The sequence below is a fragment of the Photinus pyralis genome, unplaced genomic scaffold (genome assembly GCF_008802855.1).
Source record: "Photinus pyralis isolate 1611_PpyrPB1 unplaced genomic scaffold, Ppyr1.3 Ppyr1.4_LG8, whole genome shotgun sequence".
In the NCBI taxonomy this organism is placed as follows: Eukaryota; Metazoa; Arthropoda; class Insecta; order Coleoptera; family Lampyridae; genus Photinus; species Photinus pyralis.
Genome location: NW_022170819.1, coordinates 13,719,819 through 13,736,167, shown reverse-complemented (window position 1 = coordinate 13,736,167; position 16,349 = coordinate 13,719,819). Strand labels below are relative to the sequence as shown.

Genomic DNA, 16,349 nt, shown 5'->3' with positions numbered 1-16,349 from the left:
AATGTGGTCTGTCAACACTGCGACAGTTCTGACTTCCGACGTTTCGCGGCCTAAGTTAAACAAACATAACCTCAAACTCATTACTCAAACTTTTTCTAAGTTAAAAAGAACCTTATTAGAGTAAAAAATAAAAGAACCAATTTACCTGTTCCAAATTATGGGAAAAAGGGGCAGGAGAAGCCAAGCGTCTCAGTCCGCGTCGCAGACTTCCAACTCGACGCAACTTACATTGGAAGTATCCTTCAACAACAGCCAGAGAGTTGTCGAAAATTTGGATGAGCTTGTTAATGCCTGCGTTAGGTATGTTCTCTATCATGCCGGCTCGCGTTTACCAATACGAAAGGCAGACTTACAAAAGCACGTTTTGAAAAATGTGGGTCGAAGTTATAACATGATTTTAGAGAAAGTGAAAGCAGTTTTAAAAGACGTAGGTACCCACATATTTTCCCACCTTTTGTAGTGATCCCTTTGTAGATATACGGCTATGATTTGTACGTATGTGAAGAGCAAAAGAGTGTTATACGGTACTTGGTGTCAAACTCATTACCGAATAAGGGATTGAATCAACAGTGCGACAATGACGTGCCAGAGGATGCACACAAAATTTTAACCATGTTAATTTTAACTCACATTTTTATGTCGAATAATACCACTACAGAAGGTAAATGAATTTTCAATTTGATATCCGGAATTACCTTTGATTTTAGCTGGTCTATTTTCATTTTTAAATTCCTTAAACATTGACGTTGAGGAAACGCACGATGTGTTTGGAAACGTCAAAACGTTCATTCAATCAACTTTGGTGCAACAGAGGTTTTTACATATGGAGACTGATAATGTAACCAAACGACATAGTTACACGTGGGGACCAAGAGCAGAGCATGAGGTTTCCAAGCACGAGTTACTAAAATTCGTGTGCAAAGTAAGATTGTTAAAAATGTTTAATCTCTGTTTATTCTGCTTGTTTTAGATCTACAAGGACAGTAACCCGAAATCGTGGTCGTCCCAGTTAGAGTGTGCTGATAAACAATTTAATGTTGCTACAGATGAAAATGAGTCTATGGAAGTTGGTGATAATTAAATAAACGTTTAGAGCAATCCTTATTGGTTAAAACTGTTTTTCCCTCATTTCAATCCATGTCCCTTATAAGAAATAGTTCCTAAACACAGGATAGAACCTGTAGTTAGGGTTCTAGAGTTGTTGATAAAAAATCAATTTCAAAGTGTGGGGAGCAGCCTCCAGCTCTACTCCAAACATTGAGTTCAAGTTCAATTGATTTAACAAAGGAGTGACAAATGTCTTCTGTAAGTATTCAAGTTAAAGTAGACCATCACCACATACAAACAAGGAATGTTAATTAGAGGGCACCCTTCTCATATTGCTAGATGCAAGCCCTGCAGCCTGCACGAGATGCAAAAAGAAATATACCACGGAAACTGGACTGCATGAGGTTCTTTTTTCGACGGTAAATAAATGGTTACCTAAATCGAATATCCAGAGCAATATTCACTTTCAAGCATTGATCTATACACAACGTAACATATAGTTCAAAGCTTTCATGTGAATAGGTACATAAATATAAACACTTAAGTAAACCCACAATCACTTCAACCCAGCTCGAACTCGAAAGTGACGCTAACTTTTCCCCTATCAGGGCCTCGATTCTTGAGTACAGTAGAATAGATCGTTCCCTCCTTAACATTACACGTTATTCTTAGGGTTGCCACATGGGCGGAATTATCCCGGAATTAGCTGCACTGGCCCGGATACACACACTTTTAAATCAACAAAACCCTTTTTAATTTTTAGGCTTGTGTTTCCGTTCTCTGCGCATATTAAGGTTTTATTTATTTTACTTACGACTGTACAAACTTTTTTTGTTTAATATGTTGGTTTTTGTTCCAGAAAAACATGCTTTGGTTAAGATTGATTATATTAACATTTTATTTTGCTGTTTTTTTTATTAAAATATTTTTTCTGTAATTTTATGCGTCAACAAAATTTAATAGAATTAATTATAGGTATGACCAGTGGCGGATTTGGGGGGGGGGGGGAGGGGCACTAGGGGCAGTTGCCTAGGGCGGCGGATTTGTAGGGGCGGCAGATTCTTGAAAGATTTTTTTAGCAGGAAACGATATCGCCGTTTTGACCATCGAGCCGGACTTGACAAAGAAATTGGACTTTGATGATATTATTGATTCCTTTTCAACCTTAAAGGCACGAAGGAAGTTAATTTAAATGCTGGAAATTTTTTCGCCATGTGTTAAGGTGCACTATATTTAGGTTAGGTAGTACATATTAATTAGATTTAGGAGTCATATTAGTTTCGATAGGTAGGTAGCTCTGTATTATAACAGAGTGCATATAGTTGCATCATTATTTTCTGTTACATTACGGCGAGTATTTAAATATACATATTACAAATGAAATGTGTATGTACCTACCGCGGGCAACTTCATCCAAAGTCCGGAGGTTGTGGTGGAGAATTGAGTGAGGGGGGGGGGCAGATCGCATTCTGCCCCTAGGCGGCAATTGTGTAAATCCGCCACTGGGTATGACATTAAAAAAATAAAAATAACTAGAAAAAATCAACATAATTGTCAAAACTATGAAAATTACAATTAAGGTAGGTACTTATACCTTCTCAATAAATTTTAAAGGGGTTTCCTATTATTTACCCAGTCAGAATTTTGGTACACGGAAGGACGGTGTCCCGACAGACGGTCAAAGTGGCAACGCTAACTAGACTAGCGTAACCTAATTTATGTTACAATAGCATTTTATATAAAAAACTGGTAGGTATGGACATTGAATTTGTTATGGACATTTTTAGAATAAAAAAAACAGGGTTCTACATTGTATTTATTTATAGATTGTTGTACTCTATTTGTTGCATCGCAAGCATCTTATACAGTGATATTTATTAAGAAATAGACATAGGGATTTACATGTATTGTTTTCCCCTATCCTTCTGAAAGGCTATTAATTTTATGCAACCAAAATAACTTCTTGAAACAAATAAAGATCTGGCTGTCATATTAATTAATATGAATATTGTTGCTTTGGGTTCCGCATTTTTATTTTCGTTCGTGTGCGATGCATTCAACTGAAGAAAAAAGTGGATATGGTTAATTGGCATAGTGCCGGTAACAGTTTATAGAGCGTAAGAGATTTCTCTTATACTTTCGATGATATAAGACATCGAATGCGGTAAATTTTGTTTAATAATGAATTATTGATATTAAGGATCATCAGATCCTTTATAGTTTTGTATTGTCGTCCGTCCGTGTGTCCTCTAACTCTTTTTAAAAGTGGCCGATTGTGTTGAAATTTGGTGTACGGGTAGGTACTTAGAAAAAGACCAAGATTATCTCAATGACCAAAACATGAATTTGATCTATTTTTGGCGACCACGTGGATTTTGATGAAAACATGTCAAAATCGTTATTTATGCACCAAGATCGTTGGGAAAAAGACCAAGAGCATTATCTCAAATTTCCTAAAAAATCGAAATAGGTTTTCACACAGACGGAATGGGACGCTTATTAAAATGCACGGAAAACAAATATCGCGTACTAGACGAACGATTTCCGCTGTAAACGTTGTTTGTTAGTATTACCATTGTTTAATTTAAACAATTTACAATGGTATTACCATTGTTAAACAATGGTATTACTTATAATTAACTTACCTACTTTTCGTGAATCAGCAGAAAGAAATCTACCTACACCTGATCGGTCGAGCCGAAAGGGATTTTTACACTCAGGGTGTTATTATTATACTCTAAAACGGAAATGGGTTGTTTGGAATTGTATGCATCATTTTTGTGGAAATGACTAAAAATGAAAATAACAACAGTAAACAAAAAGTAAATCATTTAAATAATTTTATTGATACTGTATATTGTAACAGAAATAGTTGAACCAACTACTGTAGCGAGGTAACACAGGGCCGTAGCCAAGAGTAAAGTTGAGGGGGTGCCGACAAAATACTTGGATGTACTGATTTTTGGGAATTTATTTAATATTTTTATTACACCATTAACGCATAAATAATCTCATCTCATCGTTCGTTAGCATGTTGGACGTCTCTCTCATTCTCCTGCCGTAAACCACTATCATAACGTTTCATCTCACTTTATATTCATACTGCAGCAAAGGATTAAGGAAGACAAGGACAGTTCAAGTTCAATCCGCCTGAAGGCATTCGCTGGCGCCAGGCTTTGTCGGTCTTTGCGTTTAGGTAGAGGTTTACAATTTTGTCATGTGCGAAGAAAAGAATATTGTTTACAAAAATTTCCCTTTTTGAAAAGTTAAAAATTGTATTGATTTTAAGGATGGCATACTGACGTACTAAAATCTAATCAAAAGTATTGAATTCAGTACATTTGTACTGGTACTGGCAACGCTGCTGAACCTGAACACTCTCACAATTCACCGGTTTACCCTCGGGTTTGCCCCTTTCTAGGCGACCTTGGTGACTGGCTTTCTGCCAAACTCGTTTGTATAATTGAAATGAATCAGACTGTCCACATTCCGCAATACTTACCTATTGTTGTCTAAATTTTATTGTTTGTTAGCCACAATTCTGGAATGTGATGCATTTGTTGACATCAACGTCAACTATAAAACTATATAATTATTATTTTGGCATGAATATCATTTTATCAGAGGGGGTGCTCAGGTGGTGACCAGGAGGTGCTCAGCACCCCCTGGCGCCCCCCTGGCTACGGCCCTGAGGTAACACCATACTGGATTCAAGGTTTGCAGCAGGTTTTAGAAACCACTGGTGGGCAAGGATTATCCACATGAAAGTTGCTGAAACGTAAAATCACAGATAAAATACCCAATATCTGTGCTAAAAGCTAAACAATATTTCAAAATCTTGATAACTGTATACCTAAAAGTGCCAGGGCTTCGGGGGATGATGAGCTGTCAAAACTGTTAAAAATGTCAGATTAAGAAACGATGTTGCTTCCTGGTCAAAGCTTTTCCTTTTTGCTGTGTGTGTACTTCTTCTTGCGCTATAGTTCGTGATGAATCGATCGATACAACTAGGGTTTGGTGTAAGAGGAGGAGGATTCGGCATGAACTCCTTTTATATGACAAGCTTATAGACATTCTTCTAAGTTGGTATAATGGTGAGAAGATATTGGACGAGCACGAGAGAAATGTGCAGTAGGTATACAACAGGAAGCCCATTGCTATTTAGTTTGTCTATCATGGAATTAACACATTCTAAACTCAGACCTGAATGTTTGCTATCTTGTTGACGCCACGATCGATAACAAGCTGCCCGATGTTCTCAATGATGTTGAACAAGTCATAAAATTTTCGAGAACAGCTTCTGCTAAGTAGAGTTGTATCAATCCTTCGCTGCTTAATTGGTTCACAGAAGTTTTAGGAAAAGGATTTGCTTCAAACTACATTAAGGGACTTACTGGTTTCTTCAGAAATGCGCCTTACCGCTCGAAAGCTGTGTAGGTATCACAAAGGCAATTGTAAATGGTTAAATTCACCCCCTTCCCCACAACTTGGTACTTTATCAAATGAAGCTGCTCGTGTTTGTATAGCCTCATGCCTTGGAGCCAATATTTGTCAACCTTTCATCTGTTCTTGTGGTGCTCCGGTTGATTCGCTAGCGTCACATAGATTTTGTAACACTGGACGCAGATCTCGACAGTCGAAGCTTGGCATCTTTACAAACTCTCACTGTTCTTGAATCATGTGGGACATTGAGAGATGGTAAGACTCCAGATGGCGTTACTGCGATCCCTTAGCAAAGCGGGGTACCTACCAATTGTGTGGAATGTAGGTACTATTAAGTGCGGTGGGTAGGTACGCTTACTCCTTGTTATTTGAATTCTACAAGGTGTCAATTTTAAAACTTGCAGTCGGCCATATTTTCCAAACTAAAGAAGATACTGAAAATCGCGCAAAATCGTTTCGGGGGTATCGAGAGGGAACCAGAATGACGTTATGAGTACAACCCCCGACCACCACTTAACTCCCAGCCTCCCCCTCATCAAAAATCCTAAATTGCAACCCCATACTTGTGACACATCGTTGGAAAGCTACTGAAAAATGCTTTCCAGTGGTACCAATAAAGTCAATATTTATTAAGACAATTTAACAAAAAATTTAATAATTAATAAAAAAAAACTAAATGTTGACATTGAGGGATTTATGGCAAATTGGCCAAGAACTTCAAGCTGAGCTGCTTCATTAAGCAATCTTGGTTGCTTTCTTTTTTTATTGACTTACAGTACAGCTGAACGTGTGGAAATAATATTCATTTATGGATCCGAAAATTGATCATCTTTTAAAACAGTTAGAACGTCTAATGAGAGACATCCCGGGAGAAATGTAAACCACTCCTATGTTCTCATAACGTCATTCTGATTCCCCCTCGATACCCCCGAAACGGTTTTGCGCGATTTTCAATATCTTCTTTAGTTTGGAAAATATGCAAGTTTTAAAATTGACATCATCATCATGCAGTGTTGCGGTTGCCGAGCCTAAACCTTCTACCCAGACGCTTTTGAGTTGATGGGAATTGACAAGAGAGTTGATGGAAGACATCGATAACAAACTTGAGCGTGCAACTGGTGAAAATCGAGCCAGTGAATTTTTGTGGTAACGTCTTTTTATTAAAGTACAACCTGGTACCGCGACTCATCCCGCGTTCTAATGATTTTAGTACTATTTTCTGATTATATGTAAATGTTTAGAGTTTCCTTAATTCCAATAAAAAAAAAGTGTTTTCAAAAATATATCTATTACCTACGTCTTAAAATTTAATTTAAAGCAGTTAAAAACAGAAAATGTAGCTATTGTCTTTGAATATATTTATATTCAAAGCTATTGTGCGAAATTTCTGTTGACAACAAAAGTCGAGATATCACATCTATCTACAATAAATAAAAGTGTTTACAACAATTATAATGCCCCTTATCAATTGTCAGCAAGTAGTTGATAACTACCTATCATATCCACTTATAGGTACTTGTTATTCAATAATTTTAGATCCGTATGTTATACTCGTGTAGGCTTGGAGATACGTGAAAACAGACTCTTAAGGCTCGGTGGCACACATCCAATTTTTAGCGCATTTCCACAAAAATAAAAAAAAATGCGCTATTGTGGCCACTTTGTCCGTCCGTCCGTCCGCTCGTTTTGCGACGCTACTAGTTTTTTATCTTAAGAGCTATTGTTCTACTTTTTTCGCTATTTGGTTCGTTATGGTGTCGAGTCTTGTACCAAGGAAGGAATTTTTTCTGTACCGCTTACAAAAAAAGTTATTGTAAAAAAAACAAAAAACCGTTTTTTACATGTTCCATAATTTTACACTTTTGCCGTTTATTAACGATCCTAGAGATCGTTTATAATTTTGCATTGCTATCTGTCGCCTGCCGGTTGGTCTCTCCGTCTGTTCCTTTGTCTGTCTGTCCATCTATCTGTCCGTGTGAACGATAACTTTGTCTAGAAATGTTCGATCGCTTTTACATCTCCGTTAGTTATTAACTGAATTGCATGAAATTCAATATGGGCATAGCTTTAGCCATATAATACGCAATGCCAAAAGTTGAATCGAATCGATTCAAAATTCACAGTGCCCTTTTCGCATCTCGACCATTTATAAACCGAATTGCAAACTTTTTTACTTATAAAAGTATTTGAATGAAATTTGATACATAGGCACTTGGAATAAAGGAAAATCAAACGCCAATTTCAAAATTTGGTTTTGCGCATGCGCAGTGCCAGCTTTTTTATTTATGGAAGAATTTAAACGAAATTTGATACATAGGCACTTGGGATAAAGGAAAATCAAACGCCAGTTTCAAAATTTGGCTTTGCGCATGAGCAGTGGCAACTTTTTTATCTATGGAACTATTTAAATGAAATTTGATACTTAGGCGCTTGGAACAAAGGAAAATCTAACATTAGTTTTAAAATTTAGGTTTGCCCATGCGCAGTTCCAACTTTCTTATTTAGAAAAGCATTGAAATGAAATTCTTCTCATAAACTGAAATTGAAGTAGCACGCCAACAATGGATTGCCCATGTGCAACGCTATCTTTCATATTTGTGGCCGGATTTTTACAATTTTAACAAAAGTTGCATCTTAAAAATAGGAAATGAATGCAAGTGGAAATGCGCTTTATGTAAATCGTTTACGATTACTTTTTAACTTGTTTGACTTTTACCTACTGTGCCAGTACCTACTCATAGGCTATTGTTTCGCGTTGTGGGGGTATATGTATCTTGGTTTGCTCACTTGACGTTGTGGTAATAAGAATTAGCCATAGAGCCTTTAAATGAAACAGTAAATGGAAAATCCAACTTTTGTTCAAGAAATAACATTTTACCCTTATGTAAATAAAAATGTACTTTAAAGGAAATGTCCATACCGGAACTACACTTTAAAAAAATTATCAAAGTCCTCGTTTGAGATCGAAGGGACTTCAGCGCATTTTTGTGTGGCAGATCAGTATTCTATTAGTCACTTTCGACTCAACCATCAATAACAGATCTTGTCGAAGGCTACTACATTCACTAACCGCTTCCCACTTTCCGCGTGCACCCGCAATTCGCTTTTAAAGTTTTGACTCCACCATCAGTAAGATCGTGTCGGGGGCTACCACATTCCCTTTGACGGTACCCACTTCCGACGTCCCGTTCACCCGCAATTCGCGTTTGAAGATTTGACTCCACCATCAGTGAGATCGTGTCGGGGGCTACCACATTCTCTTTTACGGTACCCACTTCCGACGTCCCGTTCACCCGCAATTCGCGTTTGAAGATTTGACTCCACCATCAGGAAGATCGTGCCGGGGGCTACCACATTTCCTTTGACGGTACCCCCTTCCGACGTCCCGTTCACCCGCAATTCGCGTTTGAAGATTTGACTCCACCATCAGTAAGATCGTGTCGCGGACTACCACATTCTCTTTGACGGTACCCACTTCCGACGTCCCGTTCACTCGCAATTCACTTCTATTGGCGGCACGAGAAAGAGAGACAGCGATTCGAGATTTACGAAACGTTAAACCGCGTGAGTTCGCAACGGAAGGTAAAAGGAGCCCGAAGTTGACTACTTTTCGAAGACGCGCGCGCGCGCCTCGCAAAAGGTCGTTAATTTCTCCCCTAGTACAAAAAACAACATTCCGCCACGCAGGAGTTGTGCGCGTGTACAACATCTTTCCGACGACACCAATTTGAAAAGAATCGGACCAAAACTGTTAATATACTACGCTCGAGAATGACGCCCAGATGTCGCCAACCCCACATCATGTAGCCATGTCCCTAAGGTTGACAAATTTCACGGCCCTGTAGATACACGTACACCCGTTGCCTTTCTACAAGAGTTCTTCTATGCGCCCACATTTGCTGCCAGCCAGCCAGCCAGCCAAAGTGAGATTAAAAGCTACTTTTTACAAATAAATTTGCAAAAATGCGCTAAAAAGTTGCAGTACCTCTTGGGAAAAACACTTGAATGTGTCAATTTCTACCATTACCCGACCGTCATACTTTGTCGAGAGACGTCAAATGACGGCGGCGGGTTACGTCAGAGTGGAAGGGAGAACTAATTCCATACATTACTAACAGTAAAGAAAAAGATAATAATTGAAACAATTTTATTGATACTGTATAGTAACAGAAATAATTGAATTAATTAATGTAGCGGTAACACCATCTTGGATTCAAGGTTTACAGCAGGTTCTGAAAATGATTGAGCAAGGATTGTCGGCCTTAATGTCGCTGAAACATAAAATAAATGTCAGTTAATAGTTCTTAAGTTAAGTTTGGGAATGAAATAAGAACATCTCTATTGCAAATATTGTTGAACTAAAGAGGAGGCAGTTAAATTTACCTTGGCAATTATTATTACGTAGGTACATACCTAGGTATTCATAATAGTTACGGTGAAAAGATAAAAATAACACTTCAATTCCTCAAATCGATAATTAAAGAGTCGTTACTATTTTTCACTCAACGTTACTACTTTCTTAGAATACAATTTCATTGCAGATTCGGTATTTGTTAGCTATCGTTAATTATATACATACAAAGAAATTCAAAAAGAGCATACCATTGTTTAGATCCTGCAGGGCACTCTTTAAGCCATAATTCACAGGTGCAATTCTCTTTCGTCTTTTGTCCGCTGCAGTCAGCCATTGACAGGCCAACAAACGCCAATACCAAAAGAGTACAAATAATGAGACCTTTCATGTTGAACACCTTTCTGTCTATCCACCGTAATTCATGGCTATATACAGGGTGACAATTTGAAAACTTACCACCCCCCATATCTTAGTAAATAAACGAGATATTTAAAAAAATCAAAATCCGTTTCGGTAATTCGAAGGGGGAATCACAATGACATAGTTGGCGACGCACCCCCTCACACCCCCTGCGCCCCAGCCACCCCAACTTTTAAATCTTAAATAGTGACCCCCCATGTGTGATACGTCGTTGGGAAGCTCTGAAAAAATGCTTTCCAACCATACCAAATAACATTACATTTAGGTTAGTAATTATCGTGCAAATCAAAAAATAAACTAATATGATACATTTGAAATCTGTCGTATTTAAAACGCAACCGGCGAACATAGACGGACTAAGACAGAGAATAATTCAAGAATGTCGAAATATTGCAAAACCAACATTGGAAAGGTTCGACAAGAGTTTGAGAATAGATTATAACTGACGATCAAAAATGAGTTGCTGTCGAGTCGGCTTTGGAAGTTCAAGTTAAATACGATTTTCCATGTTTATTTTTTTATTTGCACGATAATTACTAACCTAAATGTAATGCTATTTGGTATAGTTGGAAAGCATTTTTTCAGAGCTTTCCAACGACGTATCACACATGGGGGGTCACTATTTAAGATTTAAAAGTTGGGGTTGCTGGGGCGCAGGGGGTGTGAGGGGGTGCGTCGCCAACTATGTCATTGTGATTCCCCCTCCGAATTACCGAAACGAATTTTAATTTTTTTAAATATCTCGTTTATTTACTAAGATATGGGGGGTGGTAAGTTTTCAAATTGTCACCCTGTATGTATACCTGTACTGCAGGAAATCGGGTATAATCTTATTACTTATCATGTCACACATTCGATTAGTTGCACTTGAGATAAGTTATTTTCGTCTATAAACAATTCGAAAACAATTTTGGGTCCAACGGTTAATTCTTTCAAAAAATGTCTTGCTCCATAAGTCATCGGGAAGAAAGTTGAAGGTAGTGCTGTTGCGCAGATATAGTTACAAAAAACGTGTAGTGGAGAGAAATTTTGCAACACTTAAGATTGGCGCACGAGTGCACACTAATTTATTAGCTTTAGAAGCAAGTTCGGTCGGATTACGGAACAGATAATATACTTGCCACCTTATGGTGTTTAGACGTGTAAAAATCCACAATGTTCTCTATCCAATGCAATGAAGAGATAATCACATTTATAACGTCATTTTCAGCACCAGTGAAACAAAGTATGGGCAAATTGCTATTATGAACATTATTAACGAGCGACAAAAAGCGAGTTTTGATTTTGGACTTTCTGTCCGTCGGCCTGTGGACACGATATCTCACTAACGGTTTTGAATTTCTAATTCTGTTTGCAGCAATAAGTAGACAATGGTCAAAGGGACTAATTGATTAAATTTTGGTCAGTATTTGTCAACCGGAAGTGACTTTGTCGCTCGTTGTCTATATTGGTGCAGTTTATTTATTAATTTTTTTTCAAAAGGCTGTTATGTATGGAACTTATTTACAATTATGTAATATCCCTATGCTTAGATATGGTGCTGGCGGTGTTGTAACTCAGACCTGAATGTGTGGTATCTTGATGACGCCACGATCACGCCATAACTCATAGAATTTTCGAGAATAGCTTCTGTTAAATAGAGCTGTACCAGAAGAGGAGAAGCTCAATCCTTCGCTGCTACCTACCTACGTCATAAAATTTAATTTAGGTAAATCAGTTAAAAACAGAAAAGGTAGGTAGCTATTATGAACAACGTAATTTCTGTTGATAACAAAGTCAAGATATCAATAAATAAAAGTGTTTACAACAATTATAATGCCCTTATCAATTTTCTAATGTTCTAATGATTTTAGTACTATTTTCTGATTATATGTAAATGTTTATAGTTTCCTTAATTTCCATTTAAAAAAAGTTTTCAAAAATGAATCAATTACCTACGTCATAAAATTTAATGTAGGTAAATCAGTTAAAAACAGAAAAGGTAGGTAGCTATTATGAACAACGTAATTTCTGTTGATAACAAAGTCAAGATATCAATAAATAAAAGTGTTTACAACAATTATAATGCCCTTATCAATTTTCTAATGTTCTAATGATTTTAGTACTATTTTCTGATTATATGTAAATGTTTATAGTTTCCTTAATTTCCATTTAAAAAAAGTTTTCAAAAATGAATCAATTACCTACGTCATAAAATTTAATGTAGGTAAATCAGTTAAAAACAGAAAAGGTAGGTAGCTATTATGAACAACGTAATTTCTGTTGATAACAAAGTCAAGATATCAATAAATAAAAGTGTTTACAACAATTATAATGCCCTTATCAATTTTCAGCAAGGAGTTAGGTAACGTTTGATATACACCTATCAAATCAATCCACTTATACTTGTTATTCAATAATTTTAGATCCGTATGTTATACCGAAGCCACCGTAATGGTGGCTTCGGTTATACTCGTGTAGGCTATTAAAAGTTCTTGGAGATACGTGAAAACGGACTCTTAAGGCTGTGTCTTAAGGCTCGGTGCACAGATCCAATCTTTTGACATGCGGCGGGCCGCTGCGGTGCCGGAGTTGCGTTACTTGATACAACATTTAAATAAATTAAGTATACGCCGCAATCCCACTTTTCTTGCTCTACACGTCCACACTAGACATCAACAGAATACGGACTTCGTTATTTAACCGCATCGTCTGAATCAAGTTTTGCGGCTGCCGTCGCGTCGCGGTGCTGCACTGGCCCCGCACGTCGAAAAATCGGAGGTGTGTACCAGGCTTTAAAGCTCTTAAATATTGTTAAATCTTTTGAGAGTTTTCGGTGAGCTTTAACATCTATTGAAGGATTAAAAAACTGTTGTATGAGACGGTTTTGGAAATTTTTGTGATTATCGGCGATTCTTAAGGCCGCTTAACAGATCGTAAATACTACAAGCCTCAGACGTTAAAGCATTCAAAAAGAGGGTCTTAATTCGACAGCTACGTTTGAGCGCACTTAACCCACAACATCGCCTAAAGGTTCATTAAGAGAAGGGAATATCTTAAAGACTTCTGTAAAATTCATGGGGACCTTTTGGGCGAAACCCACGTTTGAGACTCTTACAGGCTTGTAACTATGCTTAAACGTTCACAAAAGCTTTTAAGGGTTTATAAAAGCATACACCGTGCTGGGATCCATTCTATTTTCCTTAAGGGCTGGCTACGGAAAAAAGTTACTTATCGCTACATAGCCGATTGTTTATGTAAAGTATCCTGAATCCTGATACATAGTGCAGTAGCAAAAGTCATGTCTACCAGCGAGATCCCGTGGCTTAAGGTTGGGAGGAGCGGTCAAATATGTCAAATTTTAATAAAACTGCTGATTTTCGGAGTATATTTACCTCTGACCCAAAAAATGGATGAGACTTTTTTGTACAGCTGATCAAGGCACATTTTTTTTATATTTAACATTTTTCGTTATGGAGCTTACCTACTTTCTGAGAAAAGTGCAAATTTAGAAAAATTATAAAATGAGTAGTTTAATTCTTTCTCAAAAACTAAGAAACTACCAAAAAAGCCAATGTATGCGAAAAAAATTACAAATATCTTTATTATATTACTCTACATTTGCCCTGACCAAGCGGAATAAATACCTAAGATGCTTAGTTCCTTCGTTCGACTTAATTAATTCGAATCTTACTTTACAAGGCTACCTTTCTACCATATATTGTACAGGGTGACCAAGCATAGACTGCATGAGCACGTATCACAGTTCTACCCCATTTACTTGAGACACGTACGATTCCGGAACACCAGAAGAATGATTTTGAACAAATTGTATCACGGTTGGAAGCTCTTATGGGGATAAACATTTAAGGCTGGTGTACCTAATAATACGCCCAATTAAAAAACAGAACCCAAAAATCAGACGAAACTCGAAGCCGATATAGCCGTGATGACAATATTGGGTATCATACGGCTCCAGAAAGTTATATAGAGCAGCTGGCGGTGCGGACGTTCATCAATGGTGTTCGCGACGTGAAAATGCAACAAGCTTTGAAACTTGCGTGACATCAGAACATAGACCCTCCTGGTAATGCTCGCGTGCTCACTATAGCTACAGAAGATAAGTACGCAACTATGGAAGAAATAGAGAAAATATTGGAGCAATTAGAGGTTGGAACAGCAACAAACAAAACGACCGAGGACTGCGATGCTGGGGCCTGTGGTAAAAATGGACACATTAGAAGAAATTCCCCAAAAGCGCAGCAACCACAGGAAAATTAAAACGGGTCGACGGGAAGGGGTGAGCATCGTCAACTCATTCCCGACCATGTTTAAGAAGGGCACTGAGATTGGAACGTGTGCCCCAGTAGCTACAATCGCGCGTTGTGTAAATACAGTCAAGATTGATGACACTTTGAAAGGCTTCAATCAAGGCTTATGCAAGAATCTGCCAGCAAGCGAAAAGGGCCAGGCTAGAAGGTTAATTTGCCGCTACCAAGACGTGTTTACTTCAGAAAAGACTTGTCGACCAAAACAATATCACATAAAATAAATACCTACGGGAGATGCCCAACCTATCGAGCAACATCCCAGAAGGTTACCATGGGCCAAACACGACGAAGCCCATAAAATCATCGGCGACATGACTAGAGAAGGAATAATTGAACCATCCAGCAGCTCTTGGACCTCACCTGTGGTGCTAGTAAAGAAAAAAGACGGCAGCACTATGTTTTGCATAGATGCCTGTAATCTTTGCGAAACAGTGAAGTGTTGCAAAATTTCTCTCCACTACACGTTTTTTGTGACTATCTGCGCAACAGCATTACCTTTAACTTTCTTCGTGATGAGTGATGACTTATGGAGCAAGGCATTTTTTGAAAGAATTAACCATTGGACCCAAAATTGTTTTCGAATTGTTTTTAGACGAAAATAGCTTATTTTAAGTGCAACTAATCGAATATGTGACATGATAAGTAATCAGATTATACCCAATTTCCTGCAGTATAGGTATATATAGCAATGAATTACGGTGGACAGACAGAAAGGTGTTCAACATGAAAGGTCTCATTATTTGTACTCTTTTGGTATTGGCGTTTGTTGGCTTGTCAATGGCTGACTGCAGCGGACAAAAGACGAAAGAAAATTGCACCTGTGAATTATGGCTTAAAGAGTGCCCTGCAGGATCTGAACAATGGTATGCTCTTTTTGAATTTGTTTGTATGTATATAATTAACGGTAGCTAACGAATATCGAATCTGACATGAAATTGTATTTTAAGAAAGTAGTAATGACTCTTTAATTATTGATTTGAGAAATTGTAGCATTATTTTAATCTTTTCACCGTAACTGTTATGAATACCTAGGTACGTAATAATAATTGCCAACGTAAGTTTTAATTGCAATAGAAATGTTCTTATTTCATTCCCAAACTTAACTTAAGAACTATTAATTGATATTTATTTTATGTTTCAGCGACGTTAAGTCCGACAATCCTTGCTCAATCATTTTCAAAACGTGTTGCAAACCTTGAAACCGAGATGGTGTTACCTCTACATTAATTAATTCAATTATTTCTGTTATTATACAATATCAATAAAATTGTTTGAATTATTTACTGTTTCTTTAATGTTAGTAGTAGTTCAGTTTACAGATTAAGGCTTACTCAGAATAGAAACAGTACAAATTTGTATGGTATTTTGGCGGACCCTGGTGGATACTGTGAACTAAAAGATTAAAATTAGAGTAGCGACATCTAGTGACAAGCTTCTAAAGCCATGAAGCAATTAGTCCCCTCTTCTATTCGATGTAATTCATAAATATCGATAAAGAATACACAGTTGTCAAATTGAAAGTGTACCTATTTAGACATATTTACATTGAATTAATTAACAATGCTTACAAATTAAGTATAAAACTCAGAAGTGCAGAGTGGAACTTTGGTCCGCTTTGTAGATGCATTGAATAAGTAGGAAATGATTACTTATTCAACGGTAGATGTTATAACACTTTGCAAAAAATCCTTCCGTAACAATTTGTCGTAAGAAATGTTTGGTTTTGGTTGCCATTTGGGCTGGTTATTTTTGCTCAAAAATCTCTTTAGAACTAA

The 16,349-nt window shown here is 37.4% G+C and overlaps 1 protein-coding gene and 1 long non-coding RNA gene across 2 annotated transcripts; both read left to right on the top strand.

Annotated features, from left to right (window-relative positions):
- The first annotated feature begins 118 nt into the window (after positions 1-118).
- On the top strand, positions 119-1,104 carry LOC116177711 (non-structural maintenance of chromosomes element 3 homolog). The gene is made up of 4 exons (XM_031496765.1): positions 119-427; positions 475-661; positions 708-922; positions 971-1,104. Exons 1-4 carry the CDS (start codon positions 158-160, stop codon positions 1,079-1,081), a joined length of 783 nt encoding a protein of 260 aa, XP_031352625.1. The 5' UTR covers positions 119-157; the 3' UTR covers positions 1,082-1,104.
- Positions 1,105-13,819: 12,715 nt separating this feature from the next.
- On the top strand, positions 13,820-15,855 carry LOC116179121. The gene is made up of 2 exons (XR_004146957.1): positions 13,820-15,437; positions 15,716-15,855. It is a non-coding gene; the product is annotated as an uncharacterized LOC116179121 (long non-coding RNA).
- The last annotated feature ends 494 nt before the right edge of the window (positions 15,856-16,349 follow it).

Coding starts and splice junctions, on each gene's coding strand:
- LOC116177711 (XM_031496765.1), top strand. CDS start 158: ATGGGAAAAAGGGGCAGGAGAAGCCAAGCGTCTCAGTCCGCGTCGCAG. Junction 428..474: donor TGAAAGCAGTTTTAAAAGAC/GTAGGTACCCAC, acceptor ATCCCTTTGTAG/ATATACGGCTATGATTTGTA. Junction 923..970: donor TACTAAAATTCGTGTGCAAA/GTAAGATTGTTA, acceptor TGCTTGTTTTAG/ATCTACAAGGACAGTAACCC.